Source organism: Nicotiana tabacum, chromosome 16 (assembly GCF_000715075.1).
Source record: "Nicotiana tabacum cultivar K326 chromosome 16, ASM71507v2, whole genome shotgun sequence".
NCBI classification, from domain to species: domain Eukaryota; kingdom Viridiplantae; phylum Streptophyta; class Magnoliopsida; order Solanales; family Solanaceae; genus Nicotiana; species Nicotiana tabacum.
In genome coordinates, this window is record NC_134095.1 from 72,114,940 (window position 1) to 72,139,349 (window position 24,410).

Consider the following 24,410-nt stretch of genomic DNA (forward strand, 5'->3'; position numbering starts at 1 on the left):
ACGGTCCTTCCTGTGAATTTTCTAGTTCTTTCAGATCTATCCACAAATTCCTTCTGTCACCCACACTATGCAGTCCATAGATTGCAGTTAAGTAGAAGTCAATAGTCTGATATTTAACTTGTCCATGGATATATTGATTTGCCGCTTTGATATGGGTATAATCTATAGCATTATGATCCTATAGAATCCAGATCCTCCCTCTATCTGAATTATAATTGGCATGCCAACTCCAACTAGGTACTATCTTCTTTATTATTTTCTCCACATTCTGCTCTATCACTCTATGTTCCACTATAGCTATTATTTTTACTCTATTACTATGTATAAACACTTTAATCTCCTTTTGTTTGTACAACTTATTCAAGCCCCTGACATTTCAAGTAATCAAACTCATTTAGAAATAGGAGGTGGTGTAGGACTCTTCACTCCTCCACTCTGGCTACTTTGTCCTCTATCCTTTGTGTTTCCAAGATCATTTTGCATATGACACTCTTTTTCCGTTAATGTACTAAATCCATTAGTAACCTTAAGCAGCTCTTTCCCAATATTTGTACTTTGACCATGCTTTGTTGTATTCTTGCCCACTGCCATCTGCCAATTATTTTCTTGCTCTATTGTCTTCACTGTAGGTAATGCTTCTTTATCTTTTTGTGTCACCTTTGTTGGATTGTCAACAACCCTTTGAGGTACAATCTAATTGTTAGCTTTAGCATGCCACACTTGTATCTGTTTCTTAGGTTTTCTCCCTCTCCTGCTGTGTGTGCATTTTCTGAATGGTTTCATTGGGACATACATGTCCAATTTGTAAACATTTATTGCAGTAATCAGGTTGCCAATCGTACCAAATTTCCTGATGAAATACTTCCCCACTTGGATCCTTCACTTTGATGGAGAGGCTTGGTCACATCCATCTCAATCAAAACTCTAGCAAAAGAAATTCTCTCTATCTTAGAAGTACACTCGTCAGCATATATAGGATTTCCCAATACACTACTGATTCGACTAAGCGACTCCATGCACCAACAATTTAGAGGTAAGTTTGGTAACTTGACCCACAATGGTATTGTACTTAAAATTTCATCATTAAAATCAAAATTAGCCTCCCAAGCCTTGATTATTATTGGTATGTTGTTTAAAGTGTGTGGTCCAGAAAAAATTACCTCATTCCTATCTTCCATTGTGTTGAATTTGATAACAAAGTAGCCCTCGTTGTGGTAGTAGATCTTAGGTTTTGCCACAAAATTCCATTGAGCTTTGATGAATCTTTCTAAAGCTCCTATAGTAGGAGAGTCTCCCACCACATAAAGGATCACTGATGTCTTCCACTTCTCCGTCTCCTTATCCACATCTTCCTTCCTCAATTGTACAATCTTTTCACCATCCTCAATAAGAGGAGCTATATATTTTAAATTCATACCCATAGCAGCCAACCTATTGCTGGCGAATAGATTTGCCCACTTCTACTCCTTTTCCTCTGTAGTTTGCATAATCAATTTTCGATTAGCACCTGTATTCTCATTCAATTGATGGGCCTCCTGTTCCTTCTCATTGCTCTTCCTTAGATTCATAGAACTAGTAGTTGTAGAATTAGGGACTGAAATTTGCTTATCCAAACTCTGCATATCGCCCTCCATCCGGTCCACCCCCTGACTCTTCACATTTGTCTTCCCAACATTCATTGATGTATTGTTCTTAGTATTTGTCACTGAAACCTACTTCTCCAAACAAAGATTGGTGCTAATTGGTGGCGTCCTCATCGTATCTGGGCTCGAAATTTTCATATTAGGAACCTAGTTTCCTCGGGCTCAACTTCGTCAATTTCCTCTGATGTAGGCCTTCGATTGATCTTCTTCGTTTTCCAATTTGATAGTTGAATTTTGTTTACTGCCTTCCGCTGCTTTCCCCTAGCCATTTCCGGCAGGAAGCGCACGTTAGAAGCACTCTATCGTGCGCCTAGGAGAGAGAGAGAGAGAGAAGTATATGTTAAATTGGTTCTTTTCAAACAGAAAACAACAACTGTTGGCGATTATAAACTGTTGGTGCATATATAAACTATTATATATGCATCAATTTTGTTATGTCATTAATAGTACAGTCCATGTTTTGACTATTTTTTAAAAATTATTTACTCATTAATACGAGAATACACACAAAGTGCATATTCTAAGACTAGTATCTTAAAATACATTTACCTTTAATATAAGAGGTTGTTTGGTACAATGGTGGGATATCCCATAGGGTGGGATATCCTACCTTCTATATGGGATAACTAATTTCACCATTATAGTGTGAGTTATTCCCAGATTAGCTAATACCCCCAACCAAATATGGGATAAAGTTAATCCCAAACTTTATCCCTATCCCAGGTACCTTTATCTCATGTACCGAATGATCCTAACTAAAAAAACAACTTATCATAATCAAAAGTCAAACATCTCTTTCAGTAAGTTGTGGTTCCATACAAATAATAATAATAATAAAAAAAAAAACTAAAAATAAGAAGGAGAAGACCAAAGAAATTTTGGGCAAAGAGAAAAGGCGACAAATAAAATATCTAAAACACCCTTATTGACGTGTCAACCAATTACTCTTCTGTTTAACGCAGAATATAGAAACTTCAGCCCACCAACTTACAGATATTTTAGTTGCCCTTTTTCAATTTGTGTGTCAAAAGAGAAAATTTTGTAGCCAAAGTATAATTTCTATTTTGTCTAGCCAAACTAGAGCACAATTATTAGTGCATGGAGTACAACAAAATTTAATGCGTACAACAAATTTAATGCGTACAACAAATTTAATGCGTACAACAGTATGTCAGGAACAAATTTTGTCTGGCATTATCACCAATCAACATGCATTTGATAACAATAGTAACTTCGATCTTAACAAAAGAAGGAAAAAAAAATTAACAAAAAAAAGAAAGTAAAAAAGGTTCAAATTTTATTTGGAAAAAATTATGTGTACTAATTATGTAATAAATTTTAAAATTTTAATAGATATACACAAATTTAAGAATGCAGAAATACAAATTTATTTCTTGAAAACAATGGAACTGCAATTGAATTTATCCAATTATTTGCATAATTTCTCTTAACTATGAGAATTATAAAAAAAAAAACCAAATAATTCTTTTCATCTCCTTACTTCTTGTTATAGATTATAGAGTAATCTAATATACCGAAGTAGTTGGAGATGTGAAAAATATGTCTAAGCTGTCGGAACATCAAATAGTAATAAGAATTATAAATTAAAATAAAACAAACATAAGATATAATTATTATTAACAGATAATAACACTTAATTGATAAAACTGATATGATACATTAATTTTATTTTGCAAATTCACAATATTTTCTTTTTTCGTGTTATTTTTTTTTTCTTCTCATAATAGGATTTTGGTCCGGTCGGAGGAGCTCTTTCTCCCTTTCCATACCATAAAAACCGTTTGCGGACACCGCTAAGCGATTCCTTTTACTTTCTCTCTCTACACGAACCAACCCAGGAAAAACAAAAAATAGTTGGATATTAAATTCTCTAAATTACCTTGAAATTGCTATTTCATACCATTTTCAACCTCTTTCTCTATTGGTTTTTTCCCCTCCGGGTTAGTCGCCTTTGTCTTCTTTTCCCTACATGATCTCTGGTTTTAAGTTGGACTTTCTTAAAATTTTTATTGTGTGAATGGTGCGTGCTATTTTTGTACTTGTTATGTATCGGCATTGGCGTTGCAGCTTTGGAATTAGGGTTTTGATGGGTTGGGTAATGTTAGCTGCTCAGGTTTTCATTTTTTGGTGCAAAAGAGACGAATTTTATGTCTCTCTGCGTTCACACACACACACACACACGCGAAATATAGAGCTGAATGTAGTTAGAGATAATCTTTTCTTTATTAGGTTCGCATTTTGTCTATATCTTATGCAATTTAAATTGGCTATTTGGTGTTTTTCTTTTTTGTTTTTATCCTAATTATGTACTATTGAATTGGTTAAGCTTCTTTAAGTATATAGATGCTCGTGTTTCCTTTTTTTGGTTTACCCCTTTTTTTTTTACTAAGGTTGATTATAATGACTTGTAGAAAGAGGGATTTGTGCTCTTTTAGTTAATTTGTTAGTAAAGAAGATTATTTTTCGGGTTGTGCTGTTGAACTGCTAAATATTCTGTAAGTGTGTTTAGGCAATGGTTTAGAAGTGGGTTGAAAGAGCTGCTTTGTCCTGTTTTATCTTAATTAGAGAAGAGAATTTTGGATCATGCTTTTTTGAATTGCGTAACGTGTAGATTGGTAATTTGAGTATTCATCTCTATGCGATTGACTATCTTTGATCGGGTGGGCGTTAGTGCCTTTTTGCATGTCTGGTTTCTGAAAAACTTGTTGTTGCCTATATTGATTTCTTAACTGCTATTTGCACTCACAGATTACTGCAGTGAATTTTTGTGTGTGGGTATAAGGACAAATGATTGTTGAGATCTCTACTTTCTCTGAGTGTTGCTAGGTAAAACTGTTGATATGCTCGCTCAGTCATCAAAGTTCACCTGTCATGTATCCCAATTGCACCACTAACTCATCTTTCTCTTTGCAATTACCCTGATCCTTGTAGGATCAAAGATGATGATGTTTCTCAGAGAATGGTTGCATGTGATATTTCAGGAACTGATGTCGCCACTGCTACTTTTGGCTCAATCAGCATAGCCGAGGTGTCTTTACATTAGAAGAATGATAAAAGTAAAAAAGACTATAAAAGTTGTTGATGCTTTAGAAAGTAAATATCCAACAACAAGTGTATCGCCTGTCGGAGGAGGAGTGGATGCTAAGCTAAGTTAAGCCAGAATCAGGCTACAACAAGAAGTGGCAGGAGAAGAACAGTTAAGAAAGCATCTCCAGATTTCAATTTCTTGCAAATTACAAGAAAATTAAGCTATTGCAGTAAGCACGCCCGTTCATCAATTTGAATTTTGGGGTTTGCTGGGAAATATGGTGCAAGCTGTTGAGCACAACAGCGCACTCGAGATAGCTCAAAGTGAGCACATAAAATCAAAAACAACAAAGAATGGTCAGGAAAAGGAGAAGCAGGGTAAGAATCACACTGGTCAAAACTCGCGGAAATCAAAGGGAAAAATCTCCATTCCTACAGGCCCCATCACCTTGAAAGTTAAATTTGGTTCACGTTGCCTGATGGATATTGTTCCTCTTATTGATGATCACACTGACAAACAGTGCACTATGGGAAAAGAGCTCAATGGATCGTCAAATGTTGCCAGGAATTTTGATGATCAGCTGAAGGGAGAGTTGCCCAGTCGGCAGTTCGGCAGGTGCAATGGGAATTTGGATAATGTGTATGTTTCTGTATCAGACATATGCCAATCAGGAAAGAAGATCAATCAAAATCCAGCGGACAAACTCTTGGACTTTCACAATGACTCATTTTCTGAGGAGGGGACATCAATTGATAACAGGTGCTCAGATGCTGGAACTTCACCTGACTCAGAAGTTATCAACCTGGTTCCGGATGCTCAAATAAATGAGAGAGGCCGAGAAGAGTTGAATGATTTAATTATGCCTAAGCCATCTGTTGCTCCTGGTGATGTTCTGAGTTTGCGTGTGTATGGCAGGAGCAAGAAAGGAAGGAAAAAAGATAGTCTCCCAAAGTTAGCCAGTTCTGGTGTGAAGGATCTGCTTAGTCCAGATAGTATGAGCAGTTCTCAAATATTTGGGCAACTCATCCAAGGAGAAAAAGTACAAGGGGGATCTTGTTGTTCTGATACTTCTGCTCTGACACCAGGGCGGATTGGCTTAGGCAACATATCGAGCACTGAGATTGTTTCAGGAGAACTGTTACCTTGTTCAGGAGTGTCAGACTTAACTATCTCCTGTGCTACTTCAAAGTCTGAAAGTGGCATAGATGGTAATATTTGCTCTAGCCTTGGTACCGTGTCACCAGAGACTGAGTTGTCTGAGAAAAAAGTATCCTCTCATGATGGACAAAATGTTCCCAAAGGTGAAAGATCAGATGTATCTGGCAAAGGCCTGTCACAAGTCCCGAACCCGAAGTCATCCAAAAGTAGAGGAAGTGCTTCTAAAAAGAAGGGAAACAAAGAAAAACAAGATAATAAGCTTGAAGTGAAACATGAGAGTGACCATGTCACGAGTTTATGTGAGGTGAAACACCACCAAGAAACAGGTATGGTTAAGATAATGGAAATATGATATTAATTTTATGAGTTCAATATCGTAGGGCTGACCTTCATGCAAAAGTAGTATTAAATGACCACATTAAATTAATGTCTTAGAAAACGAAGCACCATACGGGTTTGGAGAAGTTGGATCGAGATATAAAACCTTAAATGGAGGCATTTCAGACTTGGACATTACACGGGGTGTGGTGAGTCAGCCTCGTTTTCAACCAAGAAATGCCTGGGTGCAGTGTGATGATTGCCTGAAGTGGAGACGTATAGCTTCCGAACTTGCTGATCAAATTGATGAAACAAACTGCAAATGGTATGTGGTTACTCGTCCTCCTCGTTATGAATGTGCTGATATTCCGCTTTTCCTATTAGTTTTCTGCTATGTCTCTTTGAAGTTTGGTGCTGTAAGAAGACTTTTTTCCTGTTACTTTGAGAACTAACTAAGCAATTTTTTATTGGTAAATTGCACTAGCTCACACTTGCATCCCTGAATATGGTGTTGCTTGGGTTAGAAAGCTAATAAAACATGATCCTTGACCCTTAAGTTATCGAGAAAGAAAAGAAGAAGACGAGAAAGTGATTTTATAAGTTTTTCCCTTCTTGGAGTCCATAATTTAATCATCAGCTTCTGTTTATCATGACCAGCATGCAGACCTTTGATGCTTATTGCTATGGGTGATTCTATATTGAATTATTGAGTGAAATTTAATTACATGCTTCCTTTCCTACCCGATCCAATTGGAAATAAGCCCCTTTTCTGTAGGTATTTGTGTCTAATCACTGATCTATTTAGTTAAACTTTGCAAAAGAAGAGTCACATTATGACTTGGGGATCCTAAGTTAGATCCCAGCGTCAAAAGTTGGTTTGAGCCCATTTCCTCTAGCCTTAGTTGGCAGGATTACCTTGGCAACTTGTGCTTTGGCCGGAATGCTGATTGGTTAAGGTGCATGTAAGCTAGCTGGACACCATTAATGTGAAAAAAAGCAAAAAAAAAGAGGAATAAGAAGGGGTTGCATTCATTTACCAACTATATTTACTACCTTATCAAAAAAATCATCTACCAACTTTATTGACAAACATATTACTCCCTTTTTCTCAATTTATGTGCCATTCTTTCCTTCTATTTTGTCCCGAAACAATGTCATACTTCCTTATTTGGAAACAATTTTTACTTTAAACTCCCCATTTTACCCTTAATGAAATAATTTATAGCCACACAAATGTCTATGACTTGATGCAGACCACCAGTTTCAATAGTCTATCTTTCTTAAACTTTGTGCCTAGTCAAACACCGCCACATAAATTGGGGCAGAGGGAGTAATACTTCTCTTTCAAGATTTTTAGCTACTACCCGATATAGTATTATCATATTATAGCAGAAAAATTATATATTGTTTTTGCGTATAGATCGTCTCGTGCAAACTGAAGTTCACCTATTGAAAGAATACATACTAGATAGCTATCAGGTCTACAATTGTCGTTTTATGGAATATAATGGTCTTCTGCGACTAATCTGTTCTTACTGCAAGTTTCTTAATAGTATTTGAATGTTGAAATATTTGAGGTTTGCTAATGGATCTGCAAACTATTGTGGTTATGCAAATGTGATGTTTGTTTTTTCCCAAGAGTTTGTTGCTTATATGTATCCCCTGTAACATTAAAGGACTTGTAAGGATAACTTGGATAGAAACTTTGCTGATTGCTCGATTGCACAAGAAAAATCAAATTCAGAAATTAATGCTGAGCTGGAAATATCGGATGCCTCTGGTGAGGAAGATGCCCTCAGTAGACGCTTGAATTCAAATCAATCAGGACAGAAGAAGGCACTTGGTATTTAATGATTGTAGTATTGCAATGACGCTGGTGTTGACTATGAGTAAATTTTCATTGAAGACATTTGTGCTAATTTTCTTATCTTCCTTGCATGTCTGCATTGCAGTTGCCCATCAATCATCTTGGACTCTGATCAGGAGAAACTTATTCCTGCATCGTAGCCGCAAAAGTCAAACTATTGATGAGGTGAATGTTTGATCCACTCTGCATTATTACCTCATACACTCTGGGCCTGCATCTTGAATAAAAAACAACAGGAAAATAAAGGCCCATGTTGCAGTGGTCTTGGAGCAGACTAGTCTCTAAATATAAAAATTCATCAGGAAAGAGTAAATGTAAAGCTGGCTTTACCCTAACATGCACCAAATAATTAACCTACCATTTTTTCTCTGAGGGAGGCTTGTCTTAAAAACAAAAGCTATTTTCAGCAGAGTTGCTTCACTCTTAGTAGAGTTGCTTCATTGTCACTGTTGTTGTCCATTTAACAAATTAGAAACATTTCCCTCTTCTCCGGGCGTGGCAAGATGGTTAGATGTTGAAATAAGAATAATAATTCGGGGAGTCATGTTTTTGAAAACATATAGTTATGTGTATTAGGAAGGGAGGCCTTGGCTTAACTAGTAAAGTTGCTGCCATGTGACCAGGAGGTCACAGGTTTAAGCCGTGGAAACAGCCTCTTGCAGAAATGCAGGGTAAGGCTGCGTATAATAGACCCTTGTGGTCCGGCCCTTCCCCTTATTGTTAACTTGCTTGATTTATAACTTTCTGCTTGCTTTGGAATTCTCCGGCCTTTGGAGTTGGCTATTCCTTGAGATTTGCTGTGGAATGTTGCTTCCTACATTACATAACTCTTATCAATCTTCTCCTTTAGCATTGTCGAAGTTTTCTTGAAAAATATTTGGTCAAATGTAACTCTAAATTACCAAAATCATTTCTATTTTGTTTCTTATATGCTCCTTTACGCATTCTCTATCTGTCTTTCCTTGATGTTGTCTTAGCTTTAAGCATACTTTTGGCTTGAAAAGCTGTTTTAGGTACTTAATTTGAAAGAATATTGTTTGTGCCTACTCTATGGTTCCCTAAAATAATGACCTGATTAGTGGGGTGCCACAATGTTTACGAAATCTTTAAAGCCGACAAAATTTAACCCTGGATGTAGACATTACTTGTATGAACTAGTTCACTTTAAGAATATTGCATGTTGACAAGGGGGCTGGTGCTTCTGGGTGTCCCTTCAATGATGTCATCCAAAGGCAGTCTTCGATATTATCAGTATCCTTAAGTTGAATGCTAAAATGCATTAAAAATAATAGAGCAGTAATTTACTTCTAAACGAAAGCAACTTCGATTCACACTCAGGATGTAAGAGTTATATAGTAGGTGCCCAAAAGAAAAGGACCGCAATCCCTGAGTTAATTTCTCCTTAGCAACACTCTTTTCTGGGTTGAGCTTTCCAACAAAAGGTGTTTTGTATTCTTTCAGTATTAACTGTGGTTTCCTTGCATTTTCAAACTTATTATCTAGTAGGAGGGAAGCAGGACTTCTGAGCATTGTGTTAGCAAGTTCGAGTTTGTAAAGATAGAAGTTTTAAGGGTTTGTAAAGATTCTTTAGTGATTTCTGCAGCACCAAATCATTTGTTTATACTATTGTAGCTGAAAAATAAGAATTTTTAGTTGTCAATACAGAGGCGAAATATTTGACCGACATTTTATAGGCCTTTCGTGACCATTTTTAATCTGAATCAAAAGTATATGATGCACGACATTGTCATAGTTTGTCCTGCTCCTGAGGTAACGTATTTGTACACGTCATAAGGAATCTTTAGCTTCTAACATCCCTACCTATCTGTATTTCTTTGCATACAGACAAATTTATGAATATGTTCGGAGTTGCTTCCTTCTCTATCTTTTATATCTTCCCCTGTTATCCTTTTCTATTAGATCATGGTCTGCCATTGCAACCCTCCTTCACATGGCCGAATGGGCTGCGGAGATGGATGCCTGAATCGGATGCTCAACGTTGAGTGTGTTCGAGGGTCTTGTCCATGTGGAGAGCGCTGTTCGAATCAGCAGGTTCTTAAATTTGCATGGCATTCAAGTTTACTGTATATTGCTTATATTATGCAGGTTGTGTAACCTCCATTTATGTCTGCTTACAGTTTCAGAAGCGTAAGTATGCTAAATTGAAGTGCTTCAAATGTGGAAAGAAGGGTTATGGCCTGCAGCTGCTTGAGGATGTCTCCGAAGGGCAGTTTCTTATAGAATATGTTGGGGAGGTGAGTCTGCATTCACAATATTTGACCATCTGTGCGGGTTAAAGATGGAAAAGGAGATATAAGACATTTGTTTTTACCCACACTAGTCTTAATGAGGTTATCCTGTAATCACTTCTTTTATCTCTATAATTTTGTCCTTAAGTCTTGGTTTTGCGACGGTTCTCTTCCTGTCATGTTTTATTATCCTACAATATAATTGTTTTGTCAATTTCTCTAACCTTTTCGTCTGTTCAGTTAGTCTCTTCTAGATACACGATATTATCTCTTCCACTTTAGAGTATCTACTAATGTTCACTTTCCTGTGAACGAGCATATATATTCCAACTACCTATCTGAGTTCCAACTCTATCGGACTAGCTTCTTTACCCTCTTACCCTCATCCATCCATGATGCGGAAGCCTTTTATGTCTTATAGCAATTTGCAAATCCGAGTGTCAATGTGGTCGGATTGACTTCTCACTCTCACTGTCTCCGTGATCGTGATGTGGAGACCATCAACTCATACTCCCGCACACCCAGATGTTGTAATGGAACCCTATGCCCATTTTGCAGCACACCATGGTATTGCTGTAGTGTGCACTCCTAGGACAGGGCATCCTGACACATTCATTATTATGGCAATTCCTCATAACTTGCCTTTTTTAAAGTTGGCAATCGACCAACCGCACCTTTATATGGTGTTGCCTCTTGGTGCTAGAGATGCAAAGCTAATAGGTTGTGAATTTTACATAGCAAAATTTATTCGTAATATAGTAATAAAAAGTAGGATTGGAAGAGGATACCAACCTGTTGGCTACCATCCATCTATGTTTTGGCAGGATAGCAATTTGATAATTCTTTTGACTTCTATATGTTGCCTGTTCATCTGTTTGTGTGAGATAGCGCAGTTTCCCATTGCATATTTTATATATAACAGGTGTAATTATAACTTTTCTAGGTCCTGGATCTGCATGCGCACGAGGCAAGACAAAAGGAGTATGCCCTGAAGAGTCATAAGCATTTTTACTTTATGACACTTAATGGCAGTGAGGTATTACTGTTTGCCTTGGTTCTTTTTTGTGTGTGTGTGGGGTGGGGGGGGTGGGGGGTGGTCAGATGAAGTTATGAATAGTCTTAATTGGGTACATATCCTGTTATCCAGTCGTCTATACTTTGTGACATTCTCTGTATGTACTAACTTAATCTTGCTATCACTTTCCAGTGACTAGTGTAGATTTGTGAAGACTGATAATTGTGGCATTATAATTGTTCAATTTTCTCTCACCTAAATCACCTTATTGTGTAATGTTCTTTTCACGCCTCATATTTCAGGTTATAGATGCGTGTGCTAAAGGGAATTTGGGTCGTTTCATTAACCATAGCTGTGATCCTAATTGCCGTACAGAAAAGGTGATTGCTTTACACTTTGTCCAAAATCTTGCTTTCATGTTCTATTCAGTTTTCGTAAAGTACGGCAATCTCTTCTAAAAAGGTTTTGTGCGAAAACCAGAAATTCCTTCCCCTCTATTGGCCCTTCTGCTGCCTCATTTTGTGTATAGTTGCCTTGATTGGACATGTATTGTTTATGTAGGAGATTAATATTGTTTGTAAAGCTGAATGGTGCTTTTCTTTTATTTTTCATTGGGAAAAAAGTGTTGAAATATGCAAAAAAGGAAAAAAAGTTTTGTGCTAATGCATTTGGATTACATGATTTCAACTGGGTCTATCTCGTGACGTGTGCACTTTCAAGGCACATATTTTTACTTATATGAGATGCATTTTAGAATGAAATTGTCATTTATATGGTAGCAAATGTTCCCATGTATCATTTGGTTTGATTCAGTTTTAAATTACACCACCCGTAGAGTTCTGTCATTGGGATACAATTCTCTTTGACTTCTTCTGTGGGTAATGCAATATTTGGCATTTTGCCTGAAGTTACTACAGTCACGAGCCAGACCTTTTCTAATACCTGTTGCTGCTGAATTATATCCTCATTGTGGAATCATCCTTTGCTACTTACTGTCAGAGACCTGTAATGCCACTTTCTTATAGCTTTAGTGAAACCTTGTACAGATGCTAACCTGTCTTGCTTTGGAGTGAGCCTATGGTTGTGGATTTCTGTGGTTGTCACTTTAAGATCTGTATTATTAATTTTAACCATTCATTATATTTTTTTCAAGCTTCCAGTGATGTACGGGAACCTAGTGTTCTTTTTCCTTTAGAACTATGTTTAATAGGTTAAACATGTGGGTGTATTCTTAAAGTGCATCACCAGAGAATACAACCACCTCTATGCAAGTCACAAGCTCAAATAGTGAAATACAGAAAAATATGCAGAGAACTGTAAAAAATGCCTTGAATGTTCTTTCAGAATTGCGCTAGTCCTGATAGGAATTCTGCTTCTCCATGAAGCGAGCAAAATGCATAAGAAGTCAAACATCACGTAGGATTTAATAAGAGCAAAGATTTACTTGCCATGAAATGCCTCCATCTTTTTCCATCCGTATGTACCAAAATAGTCTTCCTGTAACATCACATCGCCACACTGTAAGCGGGTCCTAAGAGAAAATTGGATATTTTTCACCTGTGAAAAATTATCCATCCTCTTTTCTTTATTTTGACTTATAAGTTCTGCTTATTACTGTGCGACGCCAAAACCATCATCATACACTTCTATAGTTCTACTTTAATGCTCGAGCAAATTAGCAACATGATACTATTTTTTTCTAAAATATTCTGAAGTTTGCAGAGTTATTCATTGAAAGTAAAATTTTAGAGAAGTTTAAGTGCAGAACTGACAGGTTTAAATACCAAAATATTGGATATAATATTACCATATATTTATTCTGATAAGGTACTATTGTAGTATCTGATGTACCTCTAATGAATTATGCTTCTAAATCAGTGCAGCTTAATTGATATTAATCATCAGTGATCTAATTCAAGAGTATTGCTTTGTTTACTCAGTCTACACATAAGTATAGCAGGCCACTTCTTATTGGCTATTGAATTATTGAAACTAGGACTATCATTGGCTGCTAACTGTAAAACAACGATAGGAATAGAGCTTTCTTATTAACATTTTCTATCTATTAGACTTGTATTGCAAAATACTAAGATTATTATTTTACCTTGTTGGTTGGTCTCTCAACTATCTGTGATTGACTACAGCCAATTTTGTGTTTGCAATTTCATCCTATTTTCTATCACTGGCGATAAGTAAATAAGTGCGTTTAAAGAGTGCACCTTAATGTGAATTAGATCTTTCGCTAATTGCATGAAGATCAGTCCAGCTCCGTCCCCCTCCACTCTCCCCCTGCTCTTAACGTCGTCAGCAGAAATGCTTGATATGTTTTTAAAGCTTGTTCTCTGTACACATTAACATAGATCGAGTACTGTTGTGACTCACTTTCTTTCGCTTGCTGAGACAGTGGATGGTCAATGGAGAGGTTTGCATTGGACTCTTTGCTCTAAGGGATATCAAGAAGGTAAAGTGTCTCGTTCTGATTGTGATTTTGCTTCAAATGTTTTACAATTTACAGGATGGTTGTCGCTTTTTCCTAGTTAGTGAAGTAGAAAAATGGATTCCTCTCATGTCTTACTTGACATTCCAGTTATATGTAAGGGAACAAATACATAAGGAGTAGTTCTGAGATCTTTAACACCTACGCTGGGGAATTTGCATTATGGTCCACGTGGTTGTTATTGGCGTGTTGTTACAATCACCATAACATTCCATTATCACATTTAGCAAGTGCTTTGGAGATTGTTTATATACTTCTTATTTTTGTAGGTTGTCAGTGAATACATGCATACTGCTTGCAGAGAGAAGTTACTCTTCCAAAAAAGTACAATCAGCCAAAAGAGACATTGTTATGAATTAAGATTTGCCACTAAAAGGGCAATTCATGGTAGAATTGTTGGTAGAATCTGGGTCTAATTTTAGATGGGTCATTTAGTTGTTCTGGCCTTTGGGCCTTGATTATAGAGATGTGTTTGGGTTGTATTCCCTATTACTTTGTTCTTGTTAAAAAGGAATTTCATGTGGAAATATTTAAGATTATGTTCACATATAATGAGTTTCAAACTTCTGAAACATTACTTATCTGCACGTGGACTGGACCCCTATTGCAGATTTGAACAGGGGATTGTGAAAACTCTATGTAGGCACTCTTGAAGAGGGTGTATTAGCTATTCTTAGTTGTGCTAAATGCACGGTTTTCGAGAGTTAGCACTCCCTTCTAAGCTGCAGATTAACTGTTAAAACTTTTTAACCCAAGACTCGCCCTTCAGTTGTGTTGCACTATTTATAGGATTTATATATTCCTATGAAATGAGTTCAAGTCTGTGTAGGTGCAATGAAGAGAGTTTTTTAACTATTGCCTGTTGCTAGGTAAGTACTTGTTGGTGTTTCGAAGTTCACTAAAAATGCTTTAATTTTCTATCTTAACTGTAGCAAGTGGCATCCATGTGTCAAAAAAACTGTAGCAAGTGGCATCTACGTATCAAAGAAACTGTAGCAAGTGGCATCTACTTATAAATTTTGTAGTAGCAAGTGGCATATGAGCAAGCAATGTTCATTTGAACCCAGATCTTAGCACAATGAGAATAGTGATGCTTGAGCTTTCCTTACATAATCTAGTTAAGTTAATTTTACAGATAATTTCCCATAAGAAAATTGTAGTCTAGGTCTAATTTGTTGAATTTCTTTCTTCAAGCTACTTAATGGATGAACAGAAAGTTAAGTGTTTCCATTGGACACCGATAATTTTGTGATAGATCATCTGCCTATGATGATTTTAATAGTGCTCCAGTTTTCACTTGTTATCAAGGAAAAGGTCTTATTTTTTGTCCTTCTGGAAAAAATAAATAACAATGTAGTTTTAGTAGTACACTTGTATTAGGCTATTAGCTGCTGAATTCTTGAAGGAAGTTTAAGTAGTTTTGACTCAGAAATATAGTTTAGGGTTTTTCCTTTTCTTCTCCCCTCCTCCCTCTGTGGAAAAGGATTTACATTATATATACACGTTTCACTTTGTTTTTTTTAGATGGGCGTTTCGCTTTGTTTTATCATCTTTTTTTTAACCAACATCGTTGTATTGCAGCAAATTAAGTGCTTGGATATGGGCTATCACCTGCTACCCTTAAGTTTGTTAAATGCAATAAACCAAATGAAACCTCTTGGCCTCTTTCTACTGTTGGAATGTTTTCCATCCTTCTATTCTGCTCTCTTTTTTCTTTTTTGCCTTTTCTTTAGCAGAAGCCTGTTTCTTTCTCTGCTCTTCATGTTTCTGGTGAGAGGCGGGTGGGAGTGGTGGGAAGAAGTAAATAGGCATGCTTATCCAACTGGTTCCTGGAATCTATTTGCTTCACAAGTTGCTAGCTGTTTCCTGACTAGGCATTTTGATTGTGTCACCTGTATGGATCACATCTTGAGTGGTCAAAAATTAGCAATCTATATAAATGTCTTTTAATTTGTTTCTGTTATGTTCCCAACTAATACGTGCTTTGGTTTGCTTATTCAGGGGGAGGAGGTTACATTTGACTACAATTATGTGCGTGTTTTCGGGGCTGCAGCGAAAAAATGTGTCTGTGGCTCGCCTCACTGTCGGGGCTATATAGGCGGCGACCTACTGAATGCAGAAGTGATAGTGCAGGATGATTCAGATGATGACTATCCTGAACCCGTTGTTTTCTGCGAGGATGGTGACATGGGTGATGAACTAAACAACATTATATCTGCAAGGAGTTCATTTAATGTCGCAGAAATTAGAACTAAAGAAACACCTAAAAACAAATATAAACTGGATGAACCTGTTACTGGAAACCTGGAGAATTCCACCCAAACACACATAGGGGATATAATGGAACATGAAAATACCAAAATGGCTAACTCTGCTGCTGTTCTTAGCTTTAAAATCAAGGAGGAAATCAACAAGTTCCATAATGAATCCCCTTCATCATCTCTGAAGAAGCTGGAATCATCTGAGGCAATAGAGGGACTAGAAATCCTATTGCATTCTTCAGTACAACATGCAGGAAATTCCTTGCCTTCGGAAGATATGATCATTGAAACTATATCTGAAGTAAAGAAAGAGTGCTTAGATGCTGAAAAAGTTTCTTCTACACTGGACATGGCATTTCCATCTCCAAATGCAATGCTTAGCAAGTCTTTGAGGAAGAAATCAGGCAATGGAGGAGCCAGTAATGAATCGTCAAAATCTTCTCGTCGATCATCTTCAGTTAAAAAGGGAAAATCTAAGAATAGTGCTGTGAATTTAACATCACTCTCTGATATGGACAACAAATTGCAAATTCCACAACCTAAATTCAGGAAACCACCTTATGATTCCTTAAATGCTCGTGCTGAAGCAGGTATATCATTTTTATCAAGATTGTGGTATCTGTAGATTTGGAAGTATCATTGAATAAACACTTGCACCTGAATTTGCAGTCGAAGAGAAACTTAATGAGTTGCTGGATCATGATGGCGGAATAAGCAAACGCAGGGTAAGTAGTTCCAAGCTACAGGATGTACTCTATATTGCCTGCTTTTCTTCTTCTCAGTGATCGGAAGTAATGACTGCTTGTTTATTCGCCAGGTTCTGTTTCACGAATTTTGGAAAAAACTAATCATTCTGGAAGTCTTTTTTTTTTCCTTCTGGAGTGCACATTTCCCCAGCTTTCTGTCCATCCTTCCACTGCACTTTGGTGTGGCCTCTTTGTTGTGTATTAATGAAAAACCAGACAAAATTGTGAAAGGAGGCCTGGAGGGTGCTCATAGAAGATGGTGAAAGTAGGCTTATGATTTGGCACCTTTTTTTTTTTTCCTAACGATGGTTTGGCACTTGAGATAGGTTTAGTAACGTGTCCATTTTAGGTCTTTGTCCTCTTTGCAGTGTTGCTTATGCTATGGTTAATGTACGCGATTAATGATAGGTCACTCTACATTTGAATTTGTCCTTTAAACTTAACTCTCTTTTTTCCCAACCAGGATGCATCTAGGTGCTACTTGAAGCTCCTCCTTTTAACTGCTGCTTCAGGAGATAGCTGCAACGGTGAAGCTATTCAGAGGTAATAAATGGATTTCCTATTGGAAACTCTTTCAGGTGCTAGATGTTGCTTAGTGGTGATACCTTTTGTTCATTAATCTATTTCTCTTCCTCCTCCTCCTCCTTCTTCTTCTTCTTTAATATATCTTTTTGTGCAGTAACCGGGATCTCTCTATGATCCTTGATGCGCTTTTGAAGACCAAGTCGCGCACTGTTTTGGTGGATATTATTAATAAGAATGGTAGTGATGTGGTGCATGCATGCTTCAATCCACACACACACAAAACCCCCGCAACCCCCAAAATAGATTACTGATTGTTTCTTTGCTTGTTAGGTTTGCAGATGTTACACAACATAATGAAACGATACCGGAGGGAATTCAATAAGATCCCAATTCTCAGAAAGTTGCTTAAGGTAACTTCTTTAGAATGCTGCGGTCCTAGTAATTAAATTTACTGAATTGATGAACATGCTGTTTTAGCAGTACCAAATTTTGAGAGGCTGTGGAGAAAACTTTTTAACTGTTAGTGAATCTTGATGGAATTGGTGCGAGCAGAAGCTTGTCTCTTGAAAATGTATTCATTCACCGTGCAGCCTCTTTAGATGTCAGTCTTATGTGCATATAAGTTCATATATGATGAAGCATCGAAGAGCCGCCATAACAATTTAGGATATGCAATTGAGCGCTGTATCTGTAGCTTCATTAGGTCACACTCTTCCAAAAGGGGAGGACAGAATTGTTTCTAGCATTTTATTTGGACTAAATTACTTTTGCTCAGAGTGTTCTTTGTAGAAATACTCAGTAGACTCGATGTGGCTTGAAGATGTATTCATTCACCATGCAGCCTCTTTGGATGTCAGTCTTATGTGCATATAAGTTCATATGCGATGATGCATTGAATAGCCAACATAACAATTGAGGATATGTAATTGAGCATTGTACTCATAGCTTCATTAGATCACATTCTTCCAGAAGGGGAGGACAGAATTGATTCTAGCATTTTATATGGACGTGTCTGTTAAGATTTATCAAGCTTTTTTGCCACATAATATGTCAACTGTTGTCCTTTTGACAGGTTTTAGAGTATCTGGCTGTGAGAGAGATTCTTTCGCATGAGCACATTAACGGAGGTCCCTCTAGACACGGAGTTGAGAGGTCGGTATATACTGTTGGATTTCACTTACATGGACTTTTTCACCTTTTGTCTTGATCTTTTGATTGGATGTTTTGCTTGTAGACTGCTGTTTTTTTCAACTTACTCTATATTTATTACTGCACTGTTAGGGATTAAAGTAACTCCAGTTTAAACCTTACATGAATAACAGTATGAACAAAAAGCACAAAAATTTTACTAGACACTGCATAAATTGTTCTCTTATATAGTTTTAAAAAATGGAAAGAGATAAAAGCAGGATGACTACAGAACTCACTAGATCGGAGATTCTAAATATTCAAGGAGTTACCACTTGGATTGTTTATTAATTTTAAATTGGAGATGAACTGCTAAAATTGCATGTCTCACCCTTTGCTATGTTATGCTCCTATTTGCAATAAACCTTAAGATGTCCATTCCCTCTCACCTGATTTCCCCATAAAATTGGAAAAGAAAAGAAAAAACAAAGAAGTGTTTCATAGTTGCAGCGTTGTTAAATGCCATTGCATGATGAACCCTTGCAGTGCGAGGGCTTATCACTTCATAGGTGAAGCCATGTGCTTCAACGAAGTGCAATTCAAACAATGACGTGCAAAGTGATCCAAAAACGATTGCTACTTGAATCTCAACATTGAGCAATTGTAATAACATTGGCATTATTATATGTTGGAATTTGGATGCCAAAATGGTTATTTCAGTTATAGTTTGATTTTTATAGTGCTAAATTTAGATGTTTAATATTTTTAAATGCTCCGTGAGTTGTGCGCTTCACTTCTAGCTTTCCGCTTCAAGTCCCATGAACCTTGTCGCTTTTCTGCATTGTTCGCTTTTTAAAACACTGTAATAGTTGAAGTATTTAATCTGAAGATACTCACCAACCCCCAAGGAATAAAAATAGCAATTTTCGAGTTAAACATGTAGATAAATGATTTTGTATCTGGACTGCTTATATTGGTCACGTCTCATGGAAACAACTCGTTCTTCCTCTGAATGAATTCGTATTTATATCTACTTTATTTTTTTTTGGTGGTGGTGGTGGTGGTGGGGGGGGGGGATTTACTTTGATCCTCCCACGTGCATGTTAATTTTGTCCGGTGAAACGAGAGGAAAGTAGTGGGAAGACTTGTTGAATAGGTAATTGGTGTCATAGGCTATGTATAATAATGTAAACAATTATTCTCCGACAGCTTTTGCCCAAAAAAATCTCCTACCGTACATAAAGTTATAGAATTACCTATGTGGATATTCTACCAAATATTTTCTGCTCATGATCGATAAATCTAGATATGTTGTAAATCTACTGGAATTTTAAAATATAACTCCATTAAACCTCTTGAGTTCCGGCATGCCCCTCAAACTCAAGGTGGTGAAGCATGTGGCACTGATAATTGGAGGATGATGTGGTAGTGGACTAGAGAGTGGCATGGCAGTGTTGGATGGACATTAATATCCATTGAACGATAATCTGGCAACGGCTGAAATAATGTGGACTGTGGATTTGACAGGTTGTCTTAGATTGTTATTCTAGACAAGTTAGCTGTGGGCTGGTTGGTAACTCAGCTTTTTATAGTGACATGTCACTGGATTGTGACACTGACGTGTTTTTACCAGCAAATTGGAGAATGTTGGTTTGACTGACTGATCAACATGCATACACTACTAACTTGGCAGGTCAGCTATCCAGTGCTACTTTGAAAGGTCTGCTAACATTAACTGTGAATAAGTCGCAAAAAAAATATGAATATTGAAAGGTGAACATGCTGAGCTAGATAGGTCTGCTAACATTGAAACGTGGAAAAAAACGTGAATGTGCTGCATGTGTCTCATGAATAATGACCAGAAGAGGATTAACCTGAAGAAATTGGAATAGTTGTCGGGCATCGGAATTGTGGATGACATTCACTGAAAAAAGCGTAGTTTGAGCAAGAATACTAACACTAGGAAGTGAGAAAACTAGGTCAGCAAGTGACGTAAAGTGCTCTGCGATAGGCAAAGTTATCAAGTCTCTGATAGAAGCTCTTATACCATGTGAGACAAGAGAAAAGAAGGGAAAAACTCTTCGCTGAGTTACTTGTTTGGCAATTAACAGGACTGATATGGTCATACATACGTACAATAAATTACATGATTTTCTCAAGTTACAAATAAAGTAATCTCCTATGTTAAGTACAAAATATTCTAGAGTACCTACAGAATCTGGTAGTAGCATTCTTGGTGGTATATTGCAATAGTATCTTCAGCTATAGTTTCAATGAAGTATAACTTATTATTTCTCTTGATGTACAATAGTGCTTTGACCTTGGATAACATATTATGAATCTTCTTAATTGAAGTCATTCATGCAATGCATTTTTCAGAGTCGCAGAGCATAAAATCTCTTCAAATGCTGACTGCTACGATAATATTGCTTCTTTCTTCTTGGACACTTCTTATTGTTAACCTCCTTTTGCATTTGATGTATATTCTATTCCATTTTTGTGCTTATTTTATGAGGTGAAAACTTGAGATTTTGAAATTGACGTTTTTGTTACTCTTGCAGCTTTAGGGACTCAATTTTGCGATTGACAGATCACACTGACAAACAGGTAATCGATTCTTGCCTTATGCACCATATCATTTCATCAAGTGGTTAAATGGTAATATCAATTATTCTAACAAAATATATTCAGTTTATTGACTCTTTTGTATTGCGCTCCCCCCCTTATTTTTCTTGCTTTAACGTGTGAGTTGAAATGCTTCCCATTTTGTGCTCGCGTGATGATTGGAGAGACCTATGGATGTATGATGTATGTGAAGAAAAAGGACCGAGTTCTTCTTGCCTAATTAACATTATAATCTATACAAAAGTTAATATCGAAATGAGGTGAATATAATAATAACCAAGGGTGTGGTCTAGTGGTCAATGAAGTGGGTTAAGAACCATGAGGTCTGAGGTTCAAATCCCAGCGGAGGCAAAAAACACTAGGCGATTTTTCTCATCTATCCAAGCCTAGTTGGACAAAATTTTCCTGTAAATTTACTGGTGGGAGGTAGCAGGTAAGCTGTGGAATTAGTTGAGGTGCGCGCAAGCATGCTTATCCCAAAAAAAAAGGTGAATACAAAGGGGAGGGCACATATGACCAATGTCACCACTTCTTATCCGTCTGCGAAAATCTTTAGAAACTGTAGACCAACACCTAGACAGTACTCAGGGGGAAGCATGCATAAGCCTATATTCTTTGTTCATCACCTTGTTTCAAGGGAGGTGACAGATATGAGATGCCTTACACCCTAGACAAGATTGTACCCATATTGTGTGTTGAGCTTGCTTTGTTTTTAAGTTGTCACCAATAACTGAGGCTACCGATGACCTATTCTCTAGTACAAGTTATGATTGAAAATATCTTGTTTATGTTTAAAAAAAAGGTGCATTTGGTGATGAGTAATTTGTTTACTGAAGAAAGTGTGATAATACTTCGCAAGTACTTTAATGAGAATTAGGGGGAGGGGAAGAGGCAACTCTGGCTTTTCCAGATTGAGCATTCTCCCAGAGCTGCCCCAAAAATTAATGGAGTGGTTGACCGAGAAAGAGAAGTAGTTTAGAGAAAAGGATAGCCCCGGATCTTTCATGTCAATATTGATGAACAATATTTCCACTGTTGATCTTAGTTAGAGAAAAATTTCGTTATTAGAACTTGATTAAGGAGATCAAGCTAACTTGGAATGGAGTCTTGGCTTTTCCAAAAATAGAAGGAAATTTCTAGAAAACGTGGAGACTATTTGCTTTCTTGTTGAGCTCCTTGGATTGGGCTACAGGGTCTTATTGGCTTTTCTCTGGCAGGCTAGACCTATATTTTTATGTGAAGCGTGCTAGGTACTCCTATAGAGATTACATGCATATCACAATTGATTGTACTTTTTCCTTGGATCTTCCGTTGTTCTGCTAGTCTGATTACTACCATGAAAATGATTTTTCACGTGCTTGCGATGTTTCTGTTTTTCTTTTTGTTTTATTTTTTGGGGGCTAATTCTAGTCTTTGGATCATCAGTAGCCTGAGATGGTGGTTTGGTTTCATGTATATCACCATTGTGCCATCATTTTTTTGACAATAGTCTAATTGATTTACTGTGTTTACGGTGTCTCAGGTTCATCAAATTGCAAGGAACTTCAGAGATAGGTGGATACCTAGACCTCCCAGAAAAAGTAGCTGCATTGACAGAGATGACAGCCAGATTGAGCATCCTTCTCCACGGTACAATAGGTGTACACCATTACAAGACCATTGTGGTGATTGGAGTATGAAACCTTCAGAAACAGAAGAATGTACCTGCCATATAATGGTAGAATCTACTACAGCAGATGCTGGTATCCTTGATGGCTCATCTACTTCATGTGTTGTTGGGGCACCCAATGGGGCAAGGAAACGTAAGCGTAAGAGTCGATGGGATCAGGAGGCAGAATCAAGTTTAGATCAAAGAACTGAAACCAATATGGCTGATGATCGAACACAGGACATAAATGATGTCCCCCCTGGATTTTCACTCCCCATGAAGGCCACTAGAGTCTCATGTGGTGCTTCCTCAGGTGCAGCTTGTAGTCTACAAGAACATAGTTGCAAGAAGCATCCACATCCAACGGTCACAGGGTATTTGCAGCATAGGTTTATTTCACGATTGCCAGTCTCTTATGGAATTCCATTTTCCAAAGTGCAGCAGTTTGGGTCATTTCAAAAGGAAAGACGTGATGTTTGGGATGTTGCCCCAGGAGTACCTTTCCATCCTTTTCCTCCTTTGCCTACATATCCCCGTGATAGAAGAGATTCCATGTCTTCTGCTGCTAGTGCTGGAATTTTTAGCGAGCCACCTCAAAATGCTGGACAAGATTGCCATTCTTGTTCTCCGGGCCACTCTGCTCATAATCCTCCATGCCTATCCGGGGCAAACCTCTCGCAAGACGTTGCAAATACCCAATTTGGTTTAGAACGAACTGGGGGCTATCATAATTTGGGAAGGAAATATTTTCGGCAGCAAAAGTGTATTAACTCAAAAAGGCCTCCTTGGGGAAGAAGTGGCTGGGGGTGCACTGGAAACAACTTAAAAGATAGTATGTGCAGTGTAGGTGTAGCAAGCAAAGAGAATGAATCTAGGAGTTCCCATAACCCTAAAATGGAGAATTTGGGGCATACTTCTCAACAGAATCATTCACAACAGACATAGCTTTAACTTCCATAGGCAAAAGACCTCAGGAGCCTCCAAGTTTTTCTCCAGTGCTCCTTTGTACTTGTATTCTTTGCCACCAACAGAATTGTAAAGAACTTATTCCCTTTTATTTGTTAAGGTTAAGGATAAAAAGATACTCTGATACGACGATGTGCTGCACTGGCAATATCATTATTCATGCCTTACAGAGGTACCCTTCCTAATTCTTTTTATTATTACTTGATGGGAAGTACTGTCAGAGAAAATTGATTTATTTATGTTACTGCATTGTAATTGTTACTGTAGTTTTGTGGAAATGTATGTTCTTTACACTGAAAACTGATCCTGCTACAGGCATTTTAGTAGTATAATCTCAGTTGCAGTGCTTTCTTTTTCTTCTTTTATTTTACTCATTCTAATGCTACAAATGTGGGTTACACTAGTAAAAAGGGGGAAAGATCTTTTAGATTGTTCCTTCAACCTGTACTTGCAGCTGGGCTAACTTGATTAGATATTGTTCTTTCATGCGTCCTTGAAGAAGAGCATCAGGTAGATAAAACAATCGATGAAGTGCACTAGTCAGCATATCAAGATGTTTCTATATTGCTAGAACTTGATCAGACCAGAATATTTTAGTCCCATAGTGGCTACGTACGTAGCTCCATAAACTTACACAAAAATTGCTCTTGGCTCCACCAATTTTCAGGCATTCTTCACGATGTTCGAAAGACGTCAGACTGTCTACATGTTATAT

General features: G+C 37.3%; 1 protein-coding gene across 4 annotated transcripts; it reads left to right on the forward strand.

The window, feature by feature from the left end:
* Positions 1–3,362: 3,362 nt before the first annotated feature.
* LOC107761227 (histone-lysine N-methyltransferase ASHH2) lies at positions 3,363–23,995 on the forward strand. 4 transcript variants are annotated; one of them, XM_075232941.1, is made up of 19 exons: positions 3,406–3,604; positions 4,413–4,490; positions 4,596–6,176; positions 6,286–6,493; positions 7,845–8,011; positions 8,121–8,200; positions 9,956–10,087; positions 10,174–10,290; positions 11,228–11,320; positions 11,602–11,679; positions 13,704–13,760; positions 15,798–16,647; positions 16,727–16,782; positions 17,267–17,346; positions 17,483–17,565; positions 17,659–17,738; positions 18,401–18,480; positions 21,018–21,063; positions 22,604–23,995. In XM_075232941.1, the coding sequence occupies exons 3-19, from the start codon at positions 4,970–4,972 to the stop codon at positions 23,672–23,674; spliced, it is 4,485 nt and encodes a 1,494-aa protein (XP_075089042.1). In that variant the 5' UTR covers positions 3,406–3,604; positions 4,413–4,490; positions 4,596–4,969; the 3' UTR covers positions 23,675–23,995. The 4 variants fall into 4 exon arrangements, with proteins under 4 accessions (XP_075089044.1, XP_075089042.1, XP_075089043.1 ...); XM_075232944.1 differs by having other exon boundaries at positions 3,432–3,604; positions 4,646–6,176; XM_075232943.1 differs by lacking the exon at positions 4,413–4,490 and having other exon boundaries at positions 3,363–3,604; positions 4,646–6,176.
* The last annotated feature ends 415 nt before the right edge of the window (positions 23,996–24,410 follow it).

Coding starts and splice junctions, on each gene's coding strand:
- LOC107761227 (XM_075232943.1), top strand. CDS start 4,970: ATGGTGCAAGCTGTTGAGCACAACAGCGCACTCGAGATAGCTCAAAGT. Junction 8,201..9,955: donor AAAGTCAAACTATTGATGAG/GTGAATGTTTGA, acceptor CTTTTCTATTAG/ATCATGGTCTGCCATTGCAA. Junction 13,761..15,797: donor CTCTAAGGGATATCAAGAAG/GTAAAGTGTCTC, acceptor TTGCTTATTCAG/GGGGAGGAGGTTACATTTGA.